The following is a 16,247-nucleotide window of genomic DNA, read 5'->3' as shown; positions in this document are numbered from 1 at the left end:
TGGTGGAGGTGGGGGCTGGAGCCCTCTCAACAAGAGGGCGGGGGGCTGACTGAGTCACCGCCTCTCCCTGCAGCGTCCTGCTTTACAGCAGCGTGGACACGGGCACCCAGTGCCTGGCGGCCTGCCGGAGCCCAGGCCTGCAGCCCGTGCTCTGCCTGCGACACAGCCCCTTCTACCTGCTGGCCGGCCTGCAGGATGGCACCCTCGCTGCTTACCCTCGGACCAGCGGTAAGGATGCGGTGCTGGGGGTGCTGGGAGCTCCCCTGGGCCCTGACCGAGAGTCAGATCCAGGACCAGAGAAGCTGTGGGAGGCAGACCAAGGGGGCAGCTCAGCACAGAGTCCGGGAATCGAGGTGCTGGAGAGACTGGAGGCCCCTGGTCCCCATCGGGGTCCCCAGAAGGACGGGCCGCTCACTGTCTTACGGACAGCTCAGCCCACTGCCAGGAGACTCTGCTGCACAGGAAGCGAGTCTCTGGGCTCAGAGAGACCTGGCTTCATATCTGGGCTCTGCCCTGATGACAGCAGTGTCCGTGGGCGAGCAGCTGCTCCTCCGTGCCTGTTTCCTCATCTGTAAAACGGGGATAATGGTAACACCTGCCACTCATAGGTGCAGGTGGGGGTAAGCATTTCAGTGAAGGCAAGTGTAGCGCCCGGCATAGTCGGTGCCCAGTGGGGTCAGGCGCTTTGGTCTCCACTGTTTGATCGAGCCGTCAGTGGCACAGACGATGTCGTCTGGAGGGAAGGTGGGCAGCATTTGAGCTGCTGTGCTCCAGGACAGGGTGAAGTGGTGCGGTGTTTTAACTCTCACCACGACCCTCGAGAATGACCTCCTCCTTATGGATACTGATGCTGAGGTGCAGGAAGGGATATGGAGTGCTATGGTCCCCGTCCTTTGTGGCTTGTTCAGCTCCCAGTCCAAGGACAAGAGCAGGAGCGGAGGGAAGCAGGTCCAAGACCAGCACCCCCAGAGGCTGCTGTGCCTCAGCCTCAGCCTTCTTGCTCCGCCCCCCCGGCCTCTGATTGCTGTGTCATCGCAGCCTGTTGCAGCTTATAAGCAGATATTTGTACTGAGGCTTTTTTTTTTGCCACTTGGCACTGTGTTGGTATTTTAAACTAACTTTTGATAAGGCATTTATAGTTTTTAATTAAAGGGGGTAGAGGGAGGGGAGGCGATCCCTCTCCCCGTCAGACACACCGTGTGTGTGAAAGTCAGTCCAGGCTCAGATCTTCGGCGAGCTACACCAAGACTGCTGGAGAGATGGCCACCCTCTGGCTCCTGTGGGAGTCTGGGAGCCTGGCCCAGCCTGCTCGGCACCCCCCAGTCCCCAGATGGGCTGCCTCGGGCCCTTTCCCTCTTGGCTCCTGACTTCAGTTTGGGAGTGCGGGTTGGGAGGAGGTGGGCAGGTTGTATCCGTGTGCCGGGCCTTCCATGACCGAGCAGCTTCAGCAGCCGAGTTTACTGACTGCCATTCTGGACACTGAGGTCTGAGAGCACGGTGTCCGCAGGGCCATGCTCTCCCCGGAAGGCGCTGGGGAAGGGTCTGTTCCAGGCCTCTCTCCCGGTTTCAGGTGGTTCCTTAGCTTGTGGCAGCATAACCCCCATCTTCCTGTGGGTCTCTCTTTGGGGGAGCCTGTGTCCAGAGAACCCCTTGGACTCAGACCCCCACCCTCCTCCAGCGTGACCTCATCCTAATCAGTTCCATCAGCACCCCTACCAGCACACAAGGTCATGTGCTGAGTGCTAGGGGTTGACACGTGAATGAATGAATTTGGGGGACACAGTTGAAGCCATCGAGGGTTGGGGTCTAACCACTGACTTTCTGCCTGGGGTTGCTCAGATCCAAAAGAGCCACTAGGGACCGTTGGACCCAACACCCTCATTTTCTGGGTGGAAAGGGACTCCCCGGAGTCCCACAGGTGAGCCAAGAGCTGAACCTCAGTGTCCTCCCAGGACTGGAGTCCTCTCCAGCTTTCAGGGGGCTTTGGCTGCTCTAGGCAGAGTGGGGTGCCGTCTGGGCTGGAGGAGGGAGTCAGAGTGCTCTGGCAGCCATCCTGCCGTTAGACATCTGTCCCCCAGATGTTTACTGAGCGCCCACTAGGCCCCGTGGATGTGGTGGCCAGCAAACCGGACGTGAGCCCACCCGCACAGCTTACAGAGGAAGACGAGACAGGTTCATGGATGAGCGAGCAGGCAGGAAGCTGATGGTTGTACACGGCGCTGATGGTCCTAAGGGGAGGTGCAGGGTGTCGGGGAGGGCCTGGCCCACTGTGCCCAGGGAGGGACCCCGAAGCTGAGACTGAAGAGGCGCGTCCAGCAGCTGTGAGATGACTGAGGATTCCAGGGTCCCCGGGCCACCTAGAGCCCTGGGCAGTCAGAGCTGGGGGCCTCGGAGCCCAAGCAGTGCGGCCGTGGCAGTGTCTGCAGCCCTCAGGGTCTCTGCTCATCTGCGTTCATTCATTCCTTCCTTCCCTCACTCACTCAGCAAGTACGCGTTCATGAGGTGCCAGGTGCACCACCCCTGTCCATCCTGTGTTTGGGCACAGCTGCCTGGATGACCTCTGGCCGCTGGGGACGGGGGCCACAGTGCCCTGCCGAGGAGCCAGAAGACAGGGTGCGTGAGGGCTGGACTGAGGGGTCAGGCTGTCGGGATCGGGTCCCACTGCGAGAGACTGGACCTGCTGCTGCTTCTACTCTTGGGGACTCAGTTTCCCCACCTGTAAAGTGGGTGCGAATTCCACCCCTCAGCACAGGGTGGCTGTGAGCGCCAGGGGCAGCCAATCACAGGTGCTGGCATGGAGCTTGGGGACGGACGCGTGCCTCTCCCGCCCACCATCGTCATTACAGTCATGACGACTCCTGGGGTGTTGGCTGCCCCTCGGCTCCCCTCGGCCTCAGGAACTGTCGCGACCACTCCCGGGGTGTTGGCTGCCGGCCTCACTGACTGTTGGAACCACGTCCAGGGTGTTGGCTGCCCCTTGGATCCCCTTACCCTCAGGGACTGTCGCAACCACTCCCAGGGTGTTGGCTGCCTCTTGGCTCCCCTCAGCCTGAGTGACTGTTGCGACCACCGACTGGGTGTTGGCTGCCCCTTGGATCCCCTCACCCTCAGTGACTGTCGCGACCACTCCCGGGGTGTTGGCACCCCCTCGGCTCCCCTCGGCCTCAGTGACTGTTGCGACCACGCCCAGGGTGTTGGCTGCCCCTTGGCTCCCCTAGCCCTCAGTCACTGTCGTGACCACGTCCAGGGTGTGGGCTGTACCTTGGATCCCCTCACCCTCAGTGACTGTCGCGACCACACCAGGGGTGTTGGCTCCCCCTCGGCTCCCCTCGGCCTCAGTGAGTGTCCCGACCACTCCTGGGGTGTTGGCTGCCTCTCGGCTCCCCTCAGCCTCAGTGACTGTCGCGACCACTCCCGGGGTGTTGACTGCTGGCCTCACTGAGTGTCGCAACAACGCCCAGGGTGTTGGCTGCCCCTCGGAACCCTCAGCCTCAGTAACTGTCGCGACCACTCCCGGGGTGTTGGCTGCCCCTCGGCTCCCCTAGCCCTAGGTGACTGTCGTGACCACGCCCAGGGAGTTGGCTGCCCCTCGGAACCCTCAGCCTCAGTAACTGTTGCGACCACTCCCGGGGTGTTGGCTGCCCCTCGGCTCCCCTCAGCCTCAGTGATTGTCGCGACCATTCCCGGGGTGTTGGCTGCCCCTTGGCTCCCCTCAGCTCAGTGACTGTCGCGACCACACCAGGGGTGTTGGCTCCCCCTCGGCTCCCCTCGGCCTCAGTAACTGAGGCGACCACTCCCGGGGTGTTGGCTGCCCCTCGGCTTCCCTCAGCCTCAGTGACTGTCGCGACCACTCCCGGGGTGTTGGCTGCCCCTTGGCTCCCCTCAGCTCAGTGACTGTCGCGACCACTCCCGGGGTGTTGGCTGCCTCTCGGCTTCCCTCAGCCTCAGTGACTGTCGCGATTACTCTGGGGGTGTTGGCTCCCCCTTGGCTCCCCTAGCCCTCAGTGAGTGTCGTGACCACTCCCGGAGTGTTGGCTGCCTCTCGGCTCGCCTCAGCCTCAGTGACTGTTGCGACCACGCCCAGGGTGTTGGCTGCCCCTTGGATCCCCTCACCCTCAGTGACTGTCGCAACCACTCCCGGGGTGTTGGCACCCCCTCGGCTCCCCTCGGCTTCAGTGACTGTCGCGACCACGTCCAGGGTGTTGGTTGCCTCTCGGCTCCCCTCAGCCTCAGTGACTGTCGCTACCACTCCCGGGGTGTAGGCTGCTGGCCTCACTGACTGTCACGATCACGCCCAGGGTGTTGGCTGCCCCTCGTCTCCCCTAGCCCTACATGACTGTCGAGACGTCGCCCAGGGCGTTGGCTGCCCCTCGGCTCCCCTCGGCCTCAGTGACTGTCGCGACCACTCCCGGGTGTTGGCTGCCCCTCGGCTCCCCTCGGCCTCAGGGACTGTTGCGACCACAGCCGGGGTGTTGGCTGCCCCTCAGCTCCCCTCGGCCTCACTGACTGTCGCAACCACTCCCAGGGTCTTGGCTGCCTCTTGGCTCCCCTCAGCCTCAGTGACTATCGTGACCACTCCCAGGGTCTTGGCTGCCTCTTGGCTCCCCTCAGCCTCAGTGACTATCGCGACCACTCCCGGGGTGTTGGCTGCCCCTCGGCGCCCCTCGCCCTCAGTGACTGTCATGACCACGTCCAGGGTGTTGGCTGCCCCTTGGCTCCCCTAGCCCTCAGTGACTGTCGCGACCACTCCCAGGGTGTTGGCTGCCGGCCTCACTGACTGTTGCATCCACGCCCAGGGTGTTGGCTGCCCCTTGGCTCGCCTAGCCCTCAGTGACTGTCGCGACCACTCACGGGGTGTTGGCTGCTGGCCTCACTGACTGTTGCAACCACTCCCAGGGTGTTGGCTGCCCCTCGGCTCCCCTCGGCCTCTGTGACTGTCGCGACCACTCCCGGGGTGTTGGCTGCCGGCCTCACTGACTGCTGCGACCACGCCCAGGGTGTTGGCTGCCCCTTGGCTCCCCTAGCCCTCAGTGACTGTCACAACCACGTCCAGTGTGTTGGCTGCCCCTTGGATCCCCTCACCCTCAGTGACTGTCGTGACGACGCCCGGGGTGTTGGCTGCCCCTCGGCTCCCCTCAGCCTCGGTGACTGTCGCGACCACTCCCAGGGTGTTGGCTGCCCCTCGGCTCTCCTCGGCCTCAGTGACTGTCGCGACCAGTCCCGGGGTGTTGGCTGCCCCTCGGCTCTCCTCGGCCTCAGTGACTATCGCGACCAGTCCCGGGGTGTTGGCTGCCCCACGGCTCCCTTTGCCCTCAGTGACTGTCGGGACCACTCCCGGGGTGTTGCCTGTCCCTCGGCTCCCCTTGGCCTCAGTGACTCTCGCGTCTACTCCTGGGGTGTTGGCTGCCCCTCGGCTCCCCTCGGCCTCAGGGACTGTCGCGACCACTCCCGGGGTGTTGGCTGCCAGCCTCACTGACTATCGCGACCACGTCCAGGGTGTTGGCTGCCCCTTGGATCCTCTTACCCTCAGGGACTGTCGCAACCACTCCCAGGGTGTTGGCTGCCTCTCGGCTCCCCTCGGCCTCAGGGACTGTCGTGACCACTCCCGGGGTGTCGGCTGCCCCTTGTGTCCCCTCAACTCAGTGACTGTCGCGATTACTCCGGGGGTGTTGGCTGCCCCTTGGCTCCCCTAGCCCTCAGTGAGTGTCGTGACCACTCCCGGAGTGTTGGCTGCCTCTCGGCTCCCCTCAGCCTCAGTGACTGTTGCGACCGCGCCCAGGGTGTTGGCTGCCCCTTGGATCCCCTCACCCTCAGTGACTGTCGCGACCACTCCCGTGGTGTTGGCACCCCCTTGGCTCCCCTCGGCCTCAGTGACTGTTGCGACCACGTCCAGGGTGTTGGTTGCCTCTCAGCTCCCCTCAGCCTCAGTGACTGTCGCTACCACTCCCGGGGTGTAGGCTGCTGGCCTCACTGACTGTCGCGATCATGCCCAGGGTGTTGGCTGCCCCTCGTCTCCCCTAGCCCTACATGACTGTCGAGACGTCGCCCAGGGTGTTGGCTGCCCCTCGGCTCCCCTCGGCCTCAGGGACTGTCGCGACCACTCCCGGGGTGTTGGCTGCCCCTCGGCTCCCCTCGGCCTCAGGGACTGTCGCGATCACGTCCAGGGTTTTGGCTGCCCCTTGGATCCCCATACCCTCAGGGACTGTCGCAACCACTCCCGGGGTGTTGGCTGCCTCTTGGCTCCCCTCAGCCTCAGTGACTATCGCGACCACTCCCGGGGTGTTGGCTGCCTCTCGGCTCCCATCAGCCTCAGTGACTGTCGCGACCACTCCCAGGGTGTTGGCTGCCTCTCGGCTCCCCTCAGCTTCAGTGACTGTCGCGACCACTTCCGGGGTGTTGGCTGCCTCTCGGCTTCCCTCGCCCTCAGTGACTGTCACGACCACGTCCAGGGTGTTGGCTGCCCCTTGGCTCCCCTAGCTCTCAGTGACTGTCGCGACCACGTCCAGGGTTTTGGCTGCCCCTTGGATCCCCTCACCCTCAGTGACTGTCGCTACCACTCCTCAGGTGTTGGCTGCCCGCCTCACTGACTGTCACGACCACACCCAGGGTGTTGGCTGCCCCTCGTCTCCCCTAGCCCTAGGTGACTGTTGTGACGACACCCGGAGTGTTGGCTGCCTCTCGGCTCCCCTCAGCCTCAGTGACTGTTGCGACCGCGCCCAGGGTGTTGGCTGCCCCTTGGATCCCCTCACCCTCAGTGACTGTCGCGACCACTCCCGTGGTGTTGGCACCCCCTTGGCTCCCCTCGGCCTCAGTGACTGTTGCGACCACGCCCAGGGTGTTGGCTGCCCCTTGGCTCCCCTAGCCCTCAGTGAGTGTCGTGACCACGTCCAGGGTGTTGGCTGCCCCTTGTATCCCCTCACCCTCAGTGACTGTCGCGACCACTCCCGGGGTGTTGGCTGCCCCTCGGCTCCCCTCGGCCTCAGTGACTGTCGCGACCACTCCCGGGGTGTTGGCTGCCCCTCGGCTCCCCTCGGCCTCAGTGACTGTCGCGACCACGTCCAGGGTGTTGGTTGCCTCTCGGCTCCCCTCAGCCTCAGTGACTGTCGCGACCACTCCCGGGGTGTTCACTGCTGGCCTCACTGACTGTCGTGATCACGCCCAGGGTGTTGGCTGCCCCTCGTCTCCCCTAGCCCTACATGACTGTCGAGACGTCGCCCAGGGTGTTGGCTGCCCCTTGGCTCCCCTCGGCCTCAGTGACTATCGCTACCACTCCCGGGTGTTGGCTGCCCCTCGGCTCCCCTCGGCCTCAGGGACTGTTGCAACCACTGCCGGGGTGTGGGCTGCCCCTCGGCTCCCCTCGGCCTCAGGGACTGTCGCGACCACTCCCGGGGTGTTGGCTGCCAGCCTCACTGACTGTCGCGACCACGTCCAGGGTGTTGGCTGCCCCTTGGATCCCCATACCCTCACGGACTGTCGCATCCACTCCCAGGGTCTTGGCTGCCTCTTGGCTCCCCTCGGCCTCAGTGACTGTCGCGACCACTCCCGGGGTGTTGGCCCCCCTCGGCTCCCCTCGGCCTCAGTGACTGTTGCGACCACTCCCGCTGTGTTGGCTCCCGCTCGGCTCCCCTCGCTCTCAGTCACTGTTGCGACCACGTCCAGGGTGTTGGCTGCCCCTTGGATCCCCTCACCCTCAGTGACTGTCGCGACCACTCCCGGGGTGTTGGCTGCCTCTCGACTCCCCTCAGCCTCAGTGACTGTTGTGAACACCCCCGGGGTCTTGTGCCCCTTGGCTCCCCTCGGCCTCAGTGACTGTCACGACCACTCCCGGGTGTTGGCTGCCCCTTGGCTCCCCTCGGCCTCAGTGACTGTTGCGACCACCGCCGGGGTGTTGGCTGCCCCTCGGCTCCCCTCGGCCTCAAGGACTGTCGCGAGCACTCCCGGGGTGTTGGCTGCCGGCCTCACTGACTGTTGCAACCACGTCCAGGGTGTTGGCTGCCCCTTGGATCCCCATACCCTCAGGGACTGTCGCAACCACTCCCAGGGTGTTGGCTGCCTCTCGGCTCCCCTCAGCCTCAGTGACCGTCGCGACCACTCCCGGGGTGTTGACTGCTGGCCTCACTGACTGTCGCAACCATGCCCAGGGTGTTGGCTGCCCTTCGTCTCCCCTAGCCCTACGTGACTGTCGAGATGACGCCCTGGGTGTTGGCTGCCCCTCGGCTCCCCTCAGCCTCAGTGACTATCGCAACTACTCCCGGGGTTCTGGCTGCCCCTCGGCTCCCCTCGGCCTCAGTGACTGTCGCGACCACTCCCGGTGTGTTGGCTGCCCCTCGGCTCCCCTCGACCTCAGTGACTGTCGCGACCACTCCAGGGGTGTTGGCTGCCCCTCGGCTCCCATCGCCCTCACTGACTGTTGCGACCACTCCCGGGGTGTTGACTCCCCCTCACCTCCCGTCAGCCTCAGCGACTGTTGCGACCACTCCCGAGATGTTGGCTGCCCCTCCGCTCTCCTCGCCCTCAGTGACTGTCGCGACCACTCCCGAGGTGTTGGCTGTCCCTCAGCTCCCCTCCGCCTCAGTGACTGTTTCTTTGTGCCCTCACCTTGGCCTCAGAACCCCGAGGACCCCTCTGGCTTTCTGATCTGCCACCCGCGGTGGGGCACGTCTGCCTCTTTGAGGTGTCTTTGCTGTGACTGGGCCTTGGTCTCGGTTCACCTGGTGTGTGCGCGTCCAGGCACAGACAAACGGGCTGTCATCCCGTCTCGGCATGACTTTGGAGGTGTGGATGCCTGTTCTTGAATTGTGAATGGACAGCTGCTGGTGGGCAGGCAGAGCAGGGAGTGATGGACCCCCCCGCCGGCTCGAGGTGGGCAGGGGGCTGGCCCTGCCCAGAGCGCCCGCTGATCCCGACTGAAGTCTTAGACCGGTGGCCTGTGAGGCTGGAAAGAATCTTGGAGGCCAGAACTCCAGGGTAAGAGGTGGTCTGCTTGTGACGTCTGTCACCTCGTTGACCACCAGGGGTGAAAGTGACGGTGAAGGTCGCTCAGTGGTGTCTGACTCTTTGCAACCCCATGGAACTCTCCAGGCCAGAATACTGGATTGGTAGCCTTTCCCTTTTCCAGGGGTTCTTCCCAACCCAGGGATCGAACCCAGGTCTCCCGCATTGCAGGCAGATTCTTTACCAGCTGAGCCACCAGGGACACTCCAGGGAACTGAAACAAACCCAGGGAGGCACCAGGGTTGATTCAGCAGAATTCCATCCCCTTGGGTTGCAGGTGGGAAAATGGAGTCCCAGCAAATGAAAGCCTCTGGTTCAGGGTCCTACCATGGGCCCCGAATCAAGGAATTCCTGTCCTGTGTTCTTTTTGATATAATGATGTTGGTATTATTAAATCTTTTTTCTTTTTAGAAGCATTTTTAATTGGAGGAGTAATTAGTTGGAAGCTTTACAATGCTGTGTTGGTTTCTGCCAGACAACACATGAACCAGCTGTAAATATATGTGTGTCCCCTCCCTCTCGAACCTCCCTGGCATTATTACATTTAATCTGTTAATCATTCTGTCCTGAAGCCAGGTCTCTTAGGAGACACCCAGCAAGTGGAAGGGTGGTCAGGACACGTGTGACCCTCAAGGGTATCAGACACGCCCCCCTACCCCAGGCAGGCGCTGTCCCAGGAGGGCAGAGGGCACGAGGGCTCAGGGGGGCCGTCGCTGCTCCCGGGGAAGGGCTCGTGTGTCAGCTGCCAGGCCTGGTTCCAGCATCCCTGACCGCTGCCTTCCTAACCGGCCGAGTGGCGGGTGTTCCAGCCTCTGGCCGCTGGGGGGCGCGCAGAGCCCTGCTTTCTGTGGCTCTGGTTCCCTGCGGGGGTGGGGTCTAAGTCTGCTGTGGAGGCCTGGCTGCCTGTGGTCACTCTTCCCTCCTGGACTCCAGTCCTGGGCCTGGAGATCTTTGGAAACTCTTGGAACCTGAGAGAGCAGCCGGGAACGGGGCCCAGGGTCAGCTGAGCTCCAGCCCTGGCTGGCCCACACACCCCAGGGGTGGCTGTGCACACGTCCCGGCCTCCCCGGGTCCCTGCCGTCGCGTGAGTCCGGGGAGGTCCGCCTCGAGGCGAGGGACAGCCAAGGGCCAGAACTGACGCGTGGCCAGTCCTGCCCTGCCGGGTGGTCGGGACTGGTTCTTTCAGCCCCGCGCCTCAGTTTCCTCAGTTGTAAAACAGGGAAAAGAATAGAATCTTCCACCCAGGCTGATGAGAGGTAAGGAGACAGTTCATGGAAAGAGTGTCCAGCATGCTCACGAATAACAGAATGTGGCGACCGCCGTCTGCGCTTTCCCTGCGCTAAGCGCGCCCGTTTCCTTCCTTTGAGCCCGGCCGCATCTGCGAGCGTGGGTGTGCTCATCACGCCTGCTTTACAGCCTAGGAAACTGAGGTTCCCAGTGGCAGCGGCGCCTGTCCAGGTACGTGCAGAGGTTGAGAGGCTGCAGCCAGGACTCCAGCCCAGCCTGCTTCCCGCGTTCACGGCTGGGAAGAACCGGATGTGTGTTGGTTGGGCAGGGGTGATGGGTGTGTGTCTGTGTGTTTCCCAACTCAGTGGAGCTAGGAACCTTCTAAGTTTAAGAGGAGCTGAAGGGGAGAGGAGGACCTGTTTCACGAAAGGGGAGGATGTGGTAGGGGTGGAATCTGCTCTGCCGCCCAGGGGTTCCTCTGCAGACAGTGGTGCCCGTCACGCCGCCCAGCAGCTGCCTCGGAGGGACGGCCTGTGCCAGGGCTACTGTGCACCCCTTCTAGGGACCCTGTGGAGGAGGGTTGGGGGGCCAGGCCCTGGCACCCAGCCCAGGCTCCTTCCTCCACCACCCGCCCCTCATGGGTGGGCCCCACTTCCTGCTCAACCCTCCTGGCCCACCTGGCACGCTGGCAGGACAGGACAGCCACGGGGCTTCTGTGTGGCATCAGGTGTGACTTCAGAGAAAAACCCATCTCAGTGGACATTGCTTGCATCTCAGGGGAAATCCTTGGTCTGTTCCTGGGTGAGCTGAGCATCCCTGGGGTGGGCCGGGGAGAGCGTTCCATTCCACGCTGGGCCAGATCCCTTCGTCTGTCCATCTTCAGGGATCATGGGCTGAGGGCCGGGGGCCTCTGAGGACTTCCTCCTCCCACACCTGGGGTGGTGGCATCTCTGGAGGAGGAAGGTCATCGGAGATCTCAGTAGAGGTGACAGAGTGCCTTGGAGTGGGTGAGAAGGTCTGTGAGAAGGCAGGACAGTCTCCGTAAGTTACGGTGTCTGAAAAGTCCTCAGAGACAGTCTTGTTGGTGGCGCTCTCCGCATCCTCCAGATGGGGAGACTGAGGCCTTGAGAAGGGGAGAGACATTCTCAAGGTCCATAGTGAGCTGCTAGCAGAAGCAAGGCCAGGACACTTTCCACCACGTCATGCTGCCTTCTTGGCTGGGCTCTCTGGATGCTGCCTCTTCCAGGAAGCCTCCTTGGTTTCTTGGCTGGGCTGTCTGGATGCTGCCTCTTCCGGGAAGCCTCCCTGGATTTCCCCTGTGCAGAATTGGTTCCCTCCATCTTAACGGTTCTCAAGGTCCTCTGTACATGCCTGAGTGCTTGGGCAGGGCACTTTGTGTGGTGGCTGCTGATTAACCTTATGGTCTCGCCGGCCAGTGGGAGTTTTCTTGAGGGCAGGGTGTGTGTCTGATCTATTTCTTCTTCTGCAGCCCTGAGCACAGGGCCTGGCGTGGAGTTGGTGCAGACTCGGCGTGCGGTGGGGTGAAAGCAGAGGGCAGGGGAGAGGAGGAGAGAGGAGTGGGGAGTGCTGCAGATGGGAGCAGGGGCTGGGGGGCAGGGCTGGGGGCCTGGAGGAGCTGGGCCGGGAGGAGCCTGGAGCCGGGCTGGGAGCAGGGGCTGGGGGGCAGGGCTGGGGGCCTGGAGGAGCTGGGCCGGGAGGAGCCTGGAGCCGGGCTGGGAGCAGGGGCTGGGGGGCAGGGCTGGGGGCCTGGAGGAGCTGGGCCGGGAGGAGCCTGGAGCCGGGCTGGGAGCAGGGGCTGGGGGGCAGGCAGGGCTGGGGGCCTGGAGGAGCTGGGCCGGGAGGAACCTGGAGCCGGACTGGGAGCAGGGGCTGGGGGGCAGGGCTGGGGGCCTGGAGGAGCTGGGCTGGGAGGAGCCTGGAGCTGGGCTCGCACCCCCTGGGGGCCTGGTTCCCAAGGGCTGGGGGGCCCTGACCTGTCTGCTGCCCCCCACCCCTACCCGCCCCCGCTGACCTGCCGGCTTCCTCTCCCTGCAGGAGGCATCCCCTGGGACCTGGAGAGCCCGCCCGTGTGCCTGCCTGTGGGGCCGGGACCTGTCCGCGCCCTGCTGAGCCTGGAGGAGGCCGTGTGGGCCAGCTGTGGGTCCCGGGTCACCGTCCTGGACGCCACCAGCTTGCAGACTCAGGTACTGGCCCTGCCTCGCAGCTCGTGGCCCCGGGGGCCGTTTCCAGGCGTCCCCTCCACTGACCCCTCTCACACCCTGCCCTGGGCTCCCGGGGGTGTCTCAGGGTCGCACGGGGAGCCGGGATCCCCGCGGGGCCACCCCCTGCCCCCCCAACACGCTCCCTCAGGGCTGCCGAGAGGGGAAGGGTCCCGCCTGCTGGGCAGTGGGCTCGCTCCTCTGTTGTGTCTGCTGCTTCCCGGGGAGGTAGGGCTGGGGGTCCCTGTGCCCCCAGGGATAGCCCGGACCTGGCTGTGCTGAGGGAGTGGCTGGTGCAGATGCTGGCACTCAGGGCCCCAGGCTCTTTAGCCAGTGTGGACCCCATGGGGAAGGGGCGCTTGGCCAGCACTGAGGTCCTGCCTCATCCCGCCGTGAGTGCAGCCAATCCTTGGCCACTGTGATGCAGGCCTCGTCTGGGGGTCCTTCCTGGCTCAGCCTGGACCCTCTCCTGTCACTGACCAACAGCCATGCCCACCCCCTTCACCACAGCCCAGGCTCCACCCTGCGTGGTGTTTTGGCAGTGACCCCTGTGGCTCAGAGATTAAAGCGTCTGCCTGGAATGCGGGAGACCGCGGTTCGATCCCTGGGTCGGGAAGATCCCCTGGAGAAGAAAGTGGCAACCCACTCCAGTATTCCTGCCTGGAGAATCCCATGGAGGGAGGAGCCTGGTGGGCTACAGTCCGTGGGGTCGCTAGGAGCCAGACACGACTGAGTGACTTCACTTTCACTTTTCACTTTCATGCCCTGGAGAAGGAAGTGGCACCCCACTCCAGCTCTCTTGCCTGGAGAATCCCATGGAGGGAGGAGCCTGGTGGGCTGCCGTCCACGGGTCACTGAGAGTCGGACTCGACAGAGCGACTTCAGTTTCTTGTTGCTTGCTCTCCTTGGGTCCCCAGCGTGGCATCCAGGCCCGGGGGCGCCTCAGCCTGGCCCTGCCGCGCGCCTTCCTGCCAGGACCATCTTTCCTCGCCCACTCGGTCCTGCCTCAGCTTACTCAGCAGCCAGGCAGTCTGGGCTGGATCCCGGATGACAGGTCCTGGTTTGGCAGGTGGAGACCCTGAACCCAGGGAGCTGAGGGTGAGCCCCGAGACCCGGGGTTGATCCTCCGGGTCCCTGTGTTAACTCACCGTCTCTGTTGAAGCTTGAGGTTCAGCCTTTGCATCCGTGCCTTCCCAACTCAGCCTCCTGGTCCTGGCCCTCATCTTCTGGGGTCTTGGGGCCCTGGTCTGTGAGCCCAAGTTTTCCTGCCCCTTCACCAGGGTCCCTTCGCCTCTGTGTGAGGTGATGCTTGGGAGCCCCAGTCCTGGCCAGGGAGGTGTTTGGTTACCGGCCCTTTGGGGTGCTGGAAAGGGAGGTGGGGTGGGTTCTGCCCGCAGCACCTTGGACAGCGGCGAGAGGCCGCGCCGTGGGCGGAGCCAGAGGATTTGGGTGTGGAGCTGCCATCAGGTTTTGAGAAGTGGGTGGTGGCTCATGGTGAAACCTGGCCTCGGCACCACCCCCCCCCCCCCCGCGCCCCGCCCCGCCCCTCCTCCCCCACCCCTGCCCCGCCCCACCCGCCTAGGCTTGCACCAAGGCACCAGGGACCTTTGACCTCACTGCTGGGGCGGGCTCTGGGGGGGGGAGCCAGGGAGGGGCCCACCGGGAGGACACTGTGTTGGCCCTCCTCTGTGTCTGGATTTCCTGGTCCTCCTTCTCCCTGGCAGATGGGTGGGGACGGGGTGCCCTGACTAGCTGCAGCCCAGACCCCCTTCCCAGCCCTGCCCCATCACTGCCTTCAGGGGCCTCTCACCTCCTCAGCCTTCTGGGAGAAAGATGACCAGGGGAGGTGGCTCCCCAGGGCACCCGGGGTCACTGATGGGCCTGGATCTCAAGGCATTTGGGAGGAAGAAGGATAAGTGCCCCCTGCATCCCCCTGAGCAGACCCCTGCTGTCCTCTTGCCAGGCCCAGTGTCTTCCCAGGTTTTTTCTGGGCCTGGGGAAATGGCAGCCCACTCCAGTATTCTTGCCTGGAGAGTCCCAGGGACGGAGGAGCCTGGTGGGCTGCTGTCTCTGGGGTCGCACAGGGTCGGACACGACTGAAGCGACTCAGCAGCAGCAGCAGCATCAGCAGCAGGGCCCCTGCTCAGGGCAGTGGGGGATGGGCCCCGTTAGTGTTGCGACCGCCTAACTTGCCGCCTCCCTGACGGGTGTGTGGTCTCTTGGGGAAGTCAAGCTGCTCCTTTGGAGTCGCTGGTGTTGGTGGGGTGGACTGTGTGTCCGCATCGCGGGTCTGCCATCCCCTCACTTCACTGGCTGGGAGGCCCCCTTCTGCCGACAGCCGTCCCAGGAGCTTGAGACAGATGGACGAAGGGAAAGACAGGGCCCAGGCGTGACCCTGCCCGCCCTCACCCGATCACACCACTCACCCGATCACACCCCTCCACCAGCAGCTGCACCGTCCTGCCCAGGCCTGCAGCTCAGCTCTGGCCCCGCCGTCCCCAGGGTGGAGGGGCCACAAGGTTCCAGCGCGAGGCTGCAATGATTTAAGATTAGTTTGGACCACCCACTCTTAAGAAGGGGATCAGTGTGGCCCTTGCCCTACTCTGCATGCGCGAGGGGGCATCGGGCGGGCCCTGGGTGCGGGGAGGCAGGCCCTGGGTCGGGGCAGGCGGGATGGAAGAAGAGGCGGTGGCTGAGGAGGCCCTGCCGCAGGGCGAGACGGGGCCTGGAAATGGAAAAGTTTGTGCAGACGCAGGCGGGCGGTTCGCCTTCAGCACACGCCATCCTCCGCACAGTAACGAGGAGACCGCCATGCATGTTTAATAGAGCCTCGCTCCGCGGCTCGGAGAAGAGGAGGCCGGCCCACCTCCGCACAGGGCTCTGGAGCAGCCGTCTGGCTGCTGCTAGTGACCACCAGACCCAGCCGGGGGCTCCACGCGCCCGGCCAGGGGACTGGCCTCCGGCTGGGCTGCTGTCCAGGCTGCCCTGCGCGTCCTCACTGTGGGGCATGCCTCCGCTTAGAGGCCATTGTGCCAGGCCCTCCTCCAGGGCAGGGAGCTCCCCTGGGGACTGGAGATCCTCCAGGCCAGGGGGCCCAGGAGGGTCCTGGCAGCCCCAGTTGTGGTTGCCCGGTTCTGGGCCGAATGTGAAGACATGGGGGTTCATTCAGAGACTGTGTCAACACTAAGGTGCTTTCCGCAGTTTCTCCACCACCAGGAAGTAAAATAATAACCAACACACACTGAGTGCTTAGCATGGACCCGGCCTGGGGTTTAGCGTTTTACATGTCTTAGCCCAATTAACCCTCAAACCACCCTGTGAGGTGAGTACTTTTATTATTCGTACTTTAACCGATAAGTGAACAGAGGCCCAGAGAGGGTCAGCGATCACCCAAAGTCACTCAGCCAAGAGGAGGCCGAGGTGGGATGGGAGCCCGGGCGTCCGCCTCTGAGTCTGCTCTGAAGCCCCGGGTCGGCCACACGGGGGCAGAGGGGCGGTCTTCCTGAGCCGCACCGTCCGCCGCAGCGTCCGCCAGTCTCTGTCGTGTGTGAGTCTCGGGCGACGTCATCCGTTCAAGTACCGCGTTGACCAAAAAGTTCGTTTGGGTTTTTCTGTAACCTCTTAACCTCCCTCCACCAGCGCAGCTCCTGGGCCAAGGATGTGCCCTGTTCATTTCCTGGCGTCTGTCTGGCTCCTGCAGTAGGTGCTCTGAGTCAATGGTCCTGGAAGATGGATAGGAGGTGTCCTGACCGGCAGGCCTTAGTGCAGAGAGGGTGGAGGGGCGGGCTGGAGGGAGACCTCATCTCA

At 63.9% G+C, this 16,247-nt stretch overlaps 1 protein-coding gene across 10 annotated transcripts in view; it reads left to right on the top strand.

Moving 5' to 3' along the window:
* Window positions 1-16,247, top strand: part of ARHGEF10L (Rho guanine nucleotide exchange factor 10 like) — a 147,792-nt gene that overhangs the window by 105,207 nt on the left and 26,338 nt on the right. For all 10 annotated transcript variants that reach the window (XM_068966878.1, XM_068966884.1, XM_068966881.1 and 7 more), the window contains 2 exons: window positions 74-228; window positions 12,277-12,425. In XM_068966878.1, the coding sequence (XP_068822979.1) occupies window positions 74-228; window positions 12,277-12,425 (304 nt within the window). The remainder of the gene's footprint in view (window positions 1-73; window positions 229-12,276; window positions 12,426-16,247) is intronic.

The sequence above is a fragment of the Capricornis sumatraensis genome, chromosome 3 (assembly GCF_032405125.1).
Source record: "Capricornis sumatraensis isolate serow.1 chromosome 3, serow.2, whole genome shotgun sequence".
NCBI classification, from domain to species: Eukaryota; Metazoa; Chordata; class Mammalia; order Artiodactyla; family Bovidae; genus Capricornis; species Capricornis sumatraensis.
This window is presented reverse-complemented; position numbering and strand designations above follow the sequence as displayed.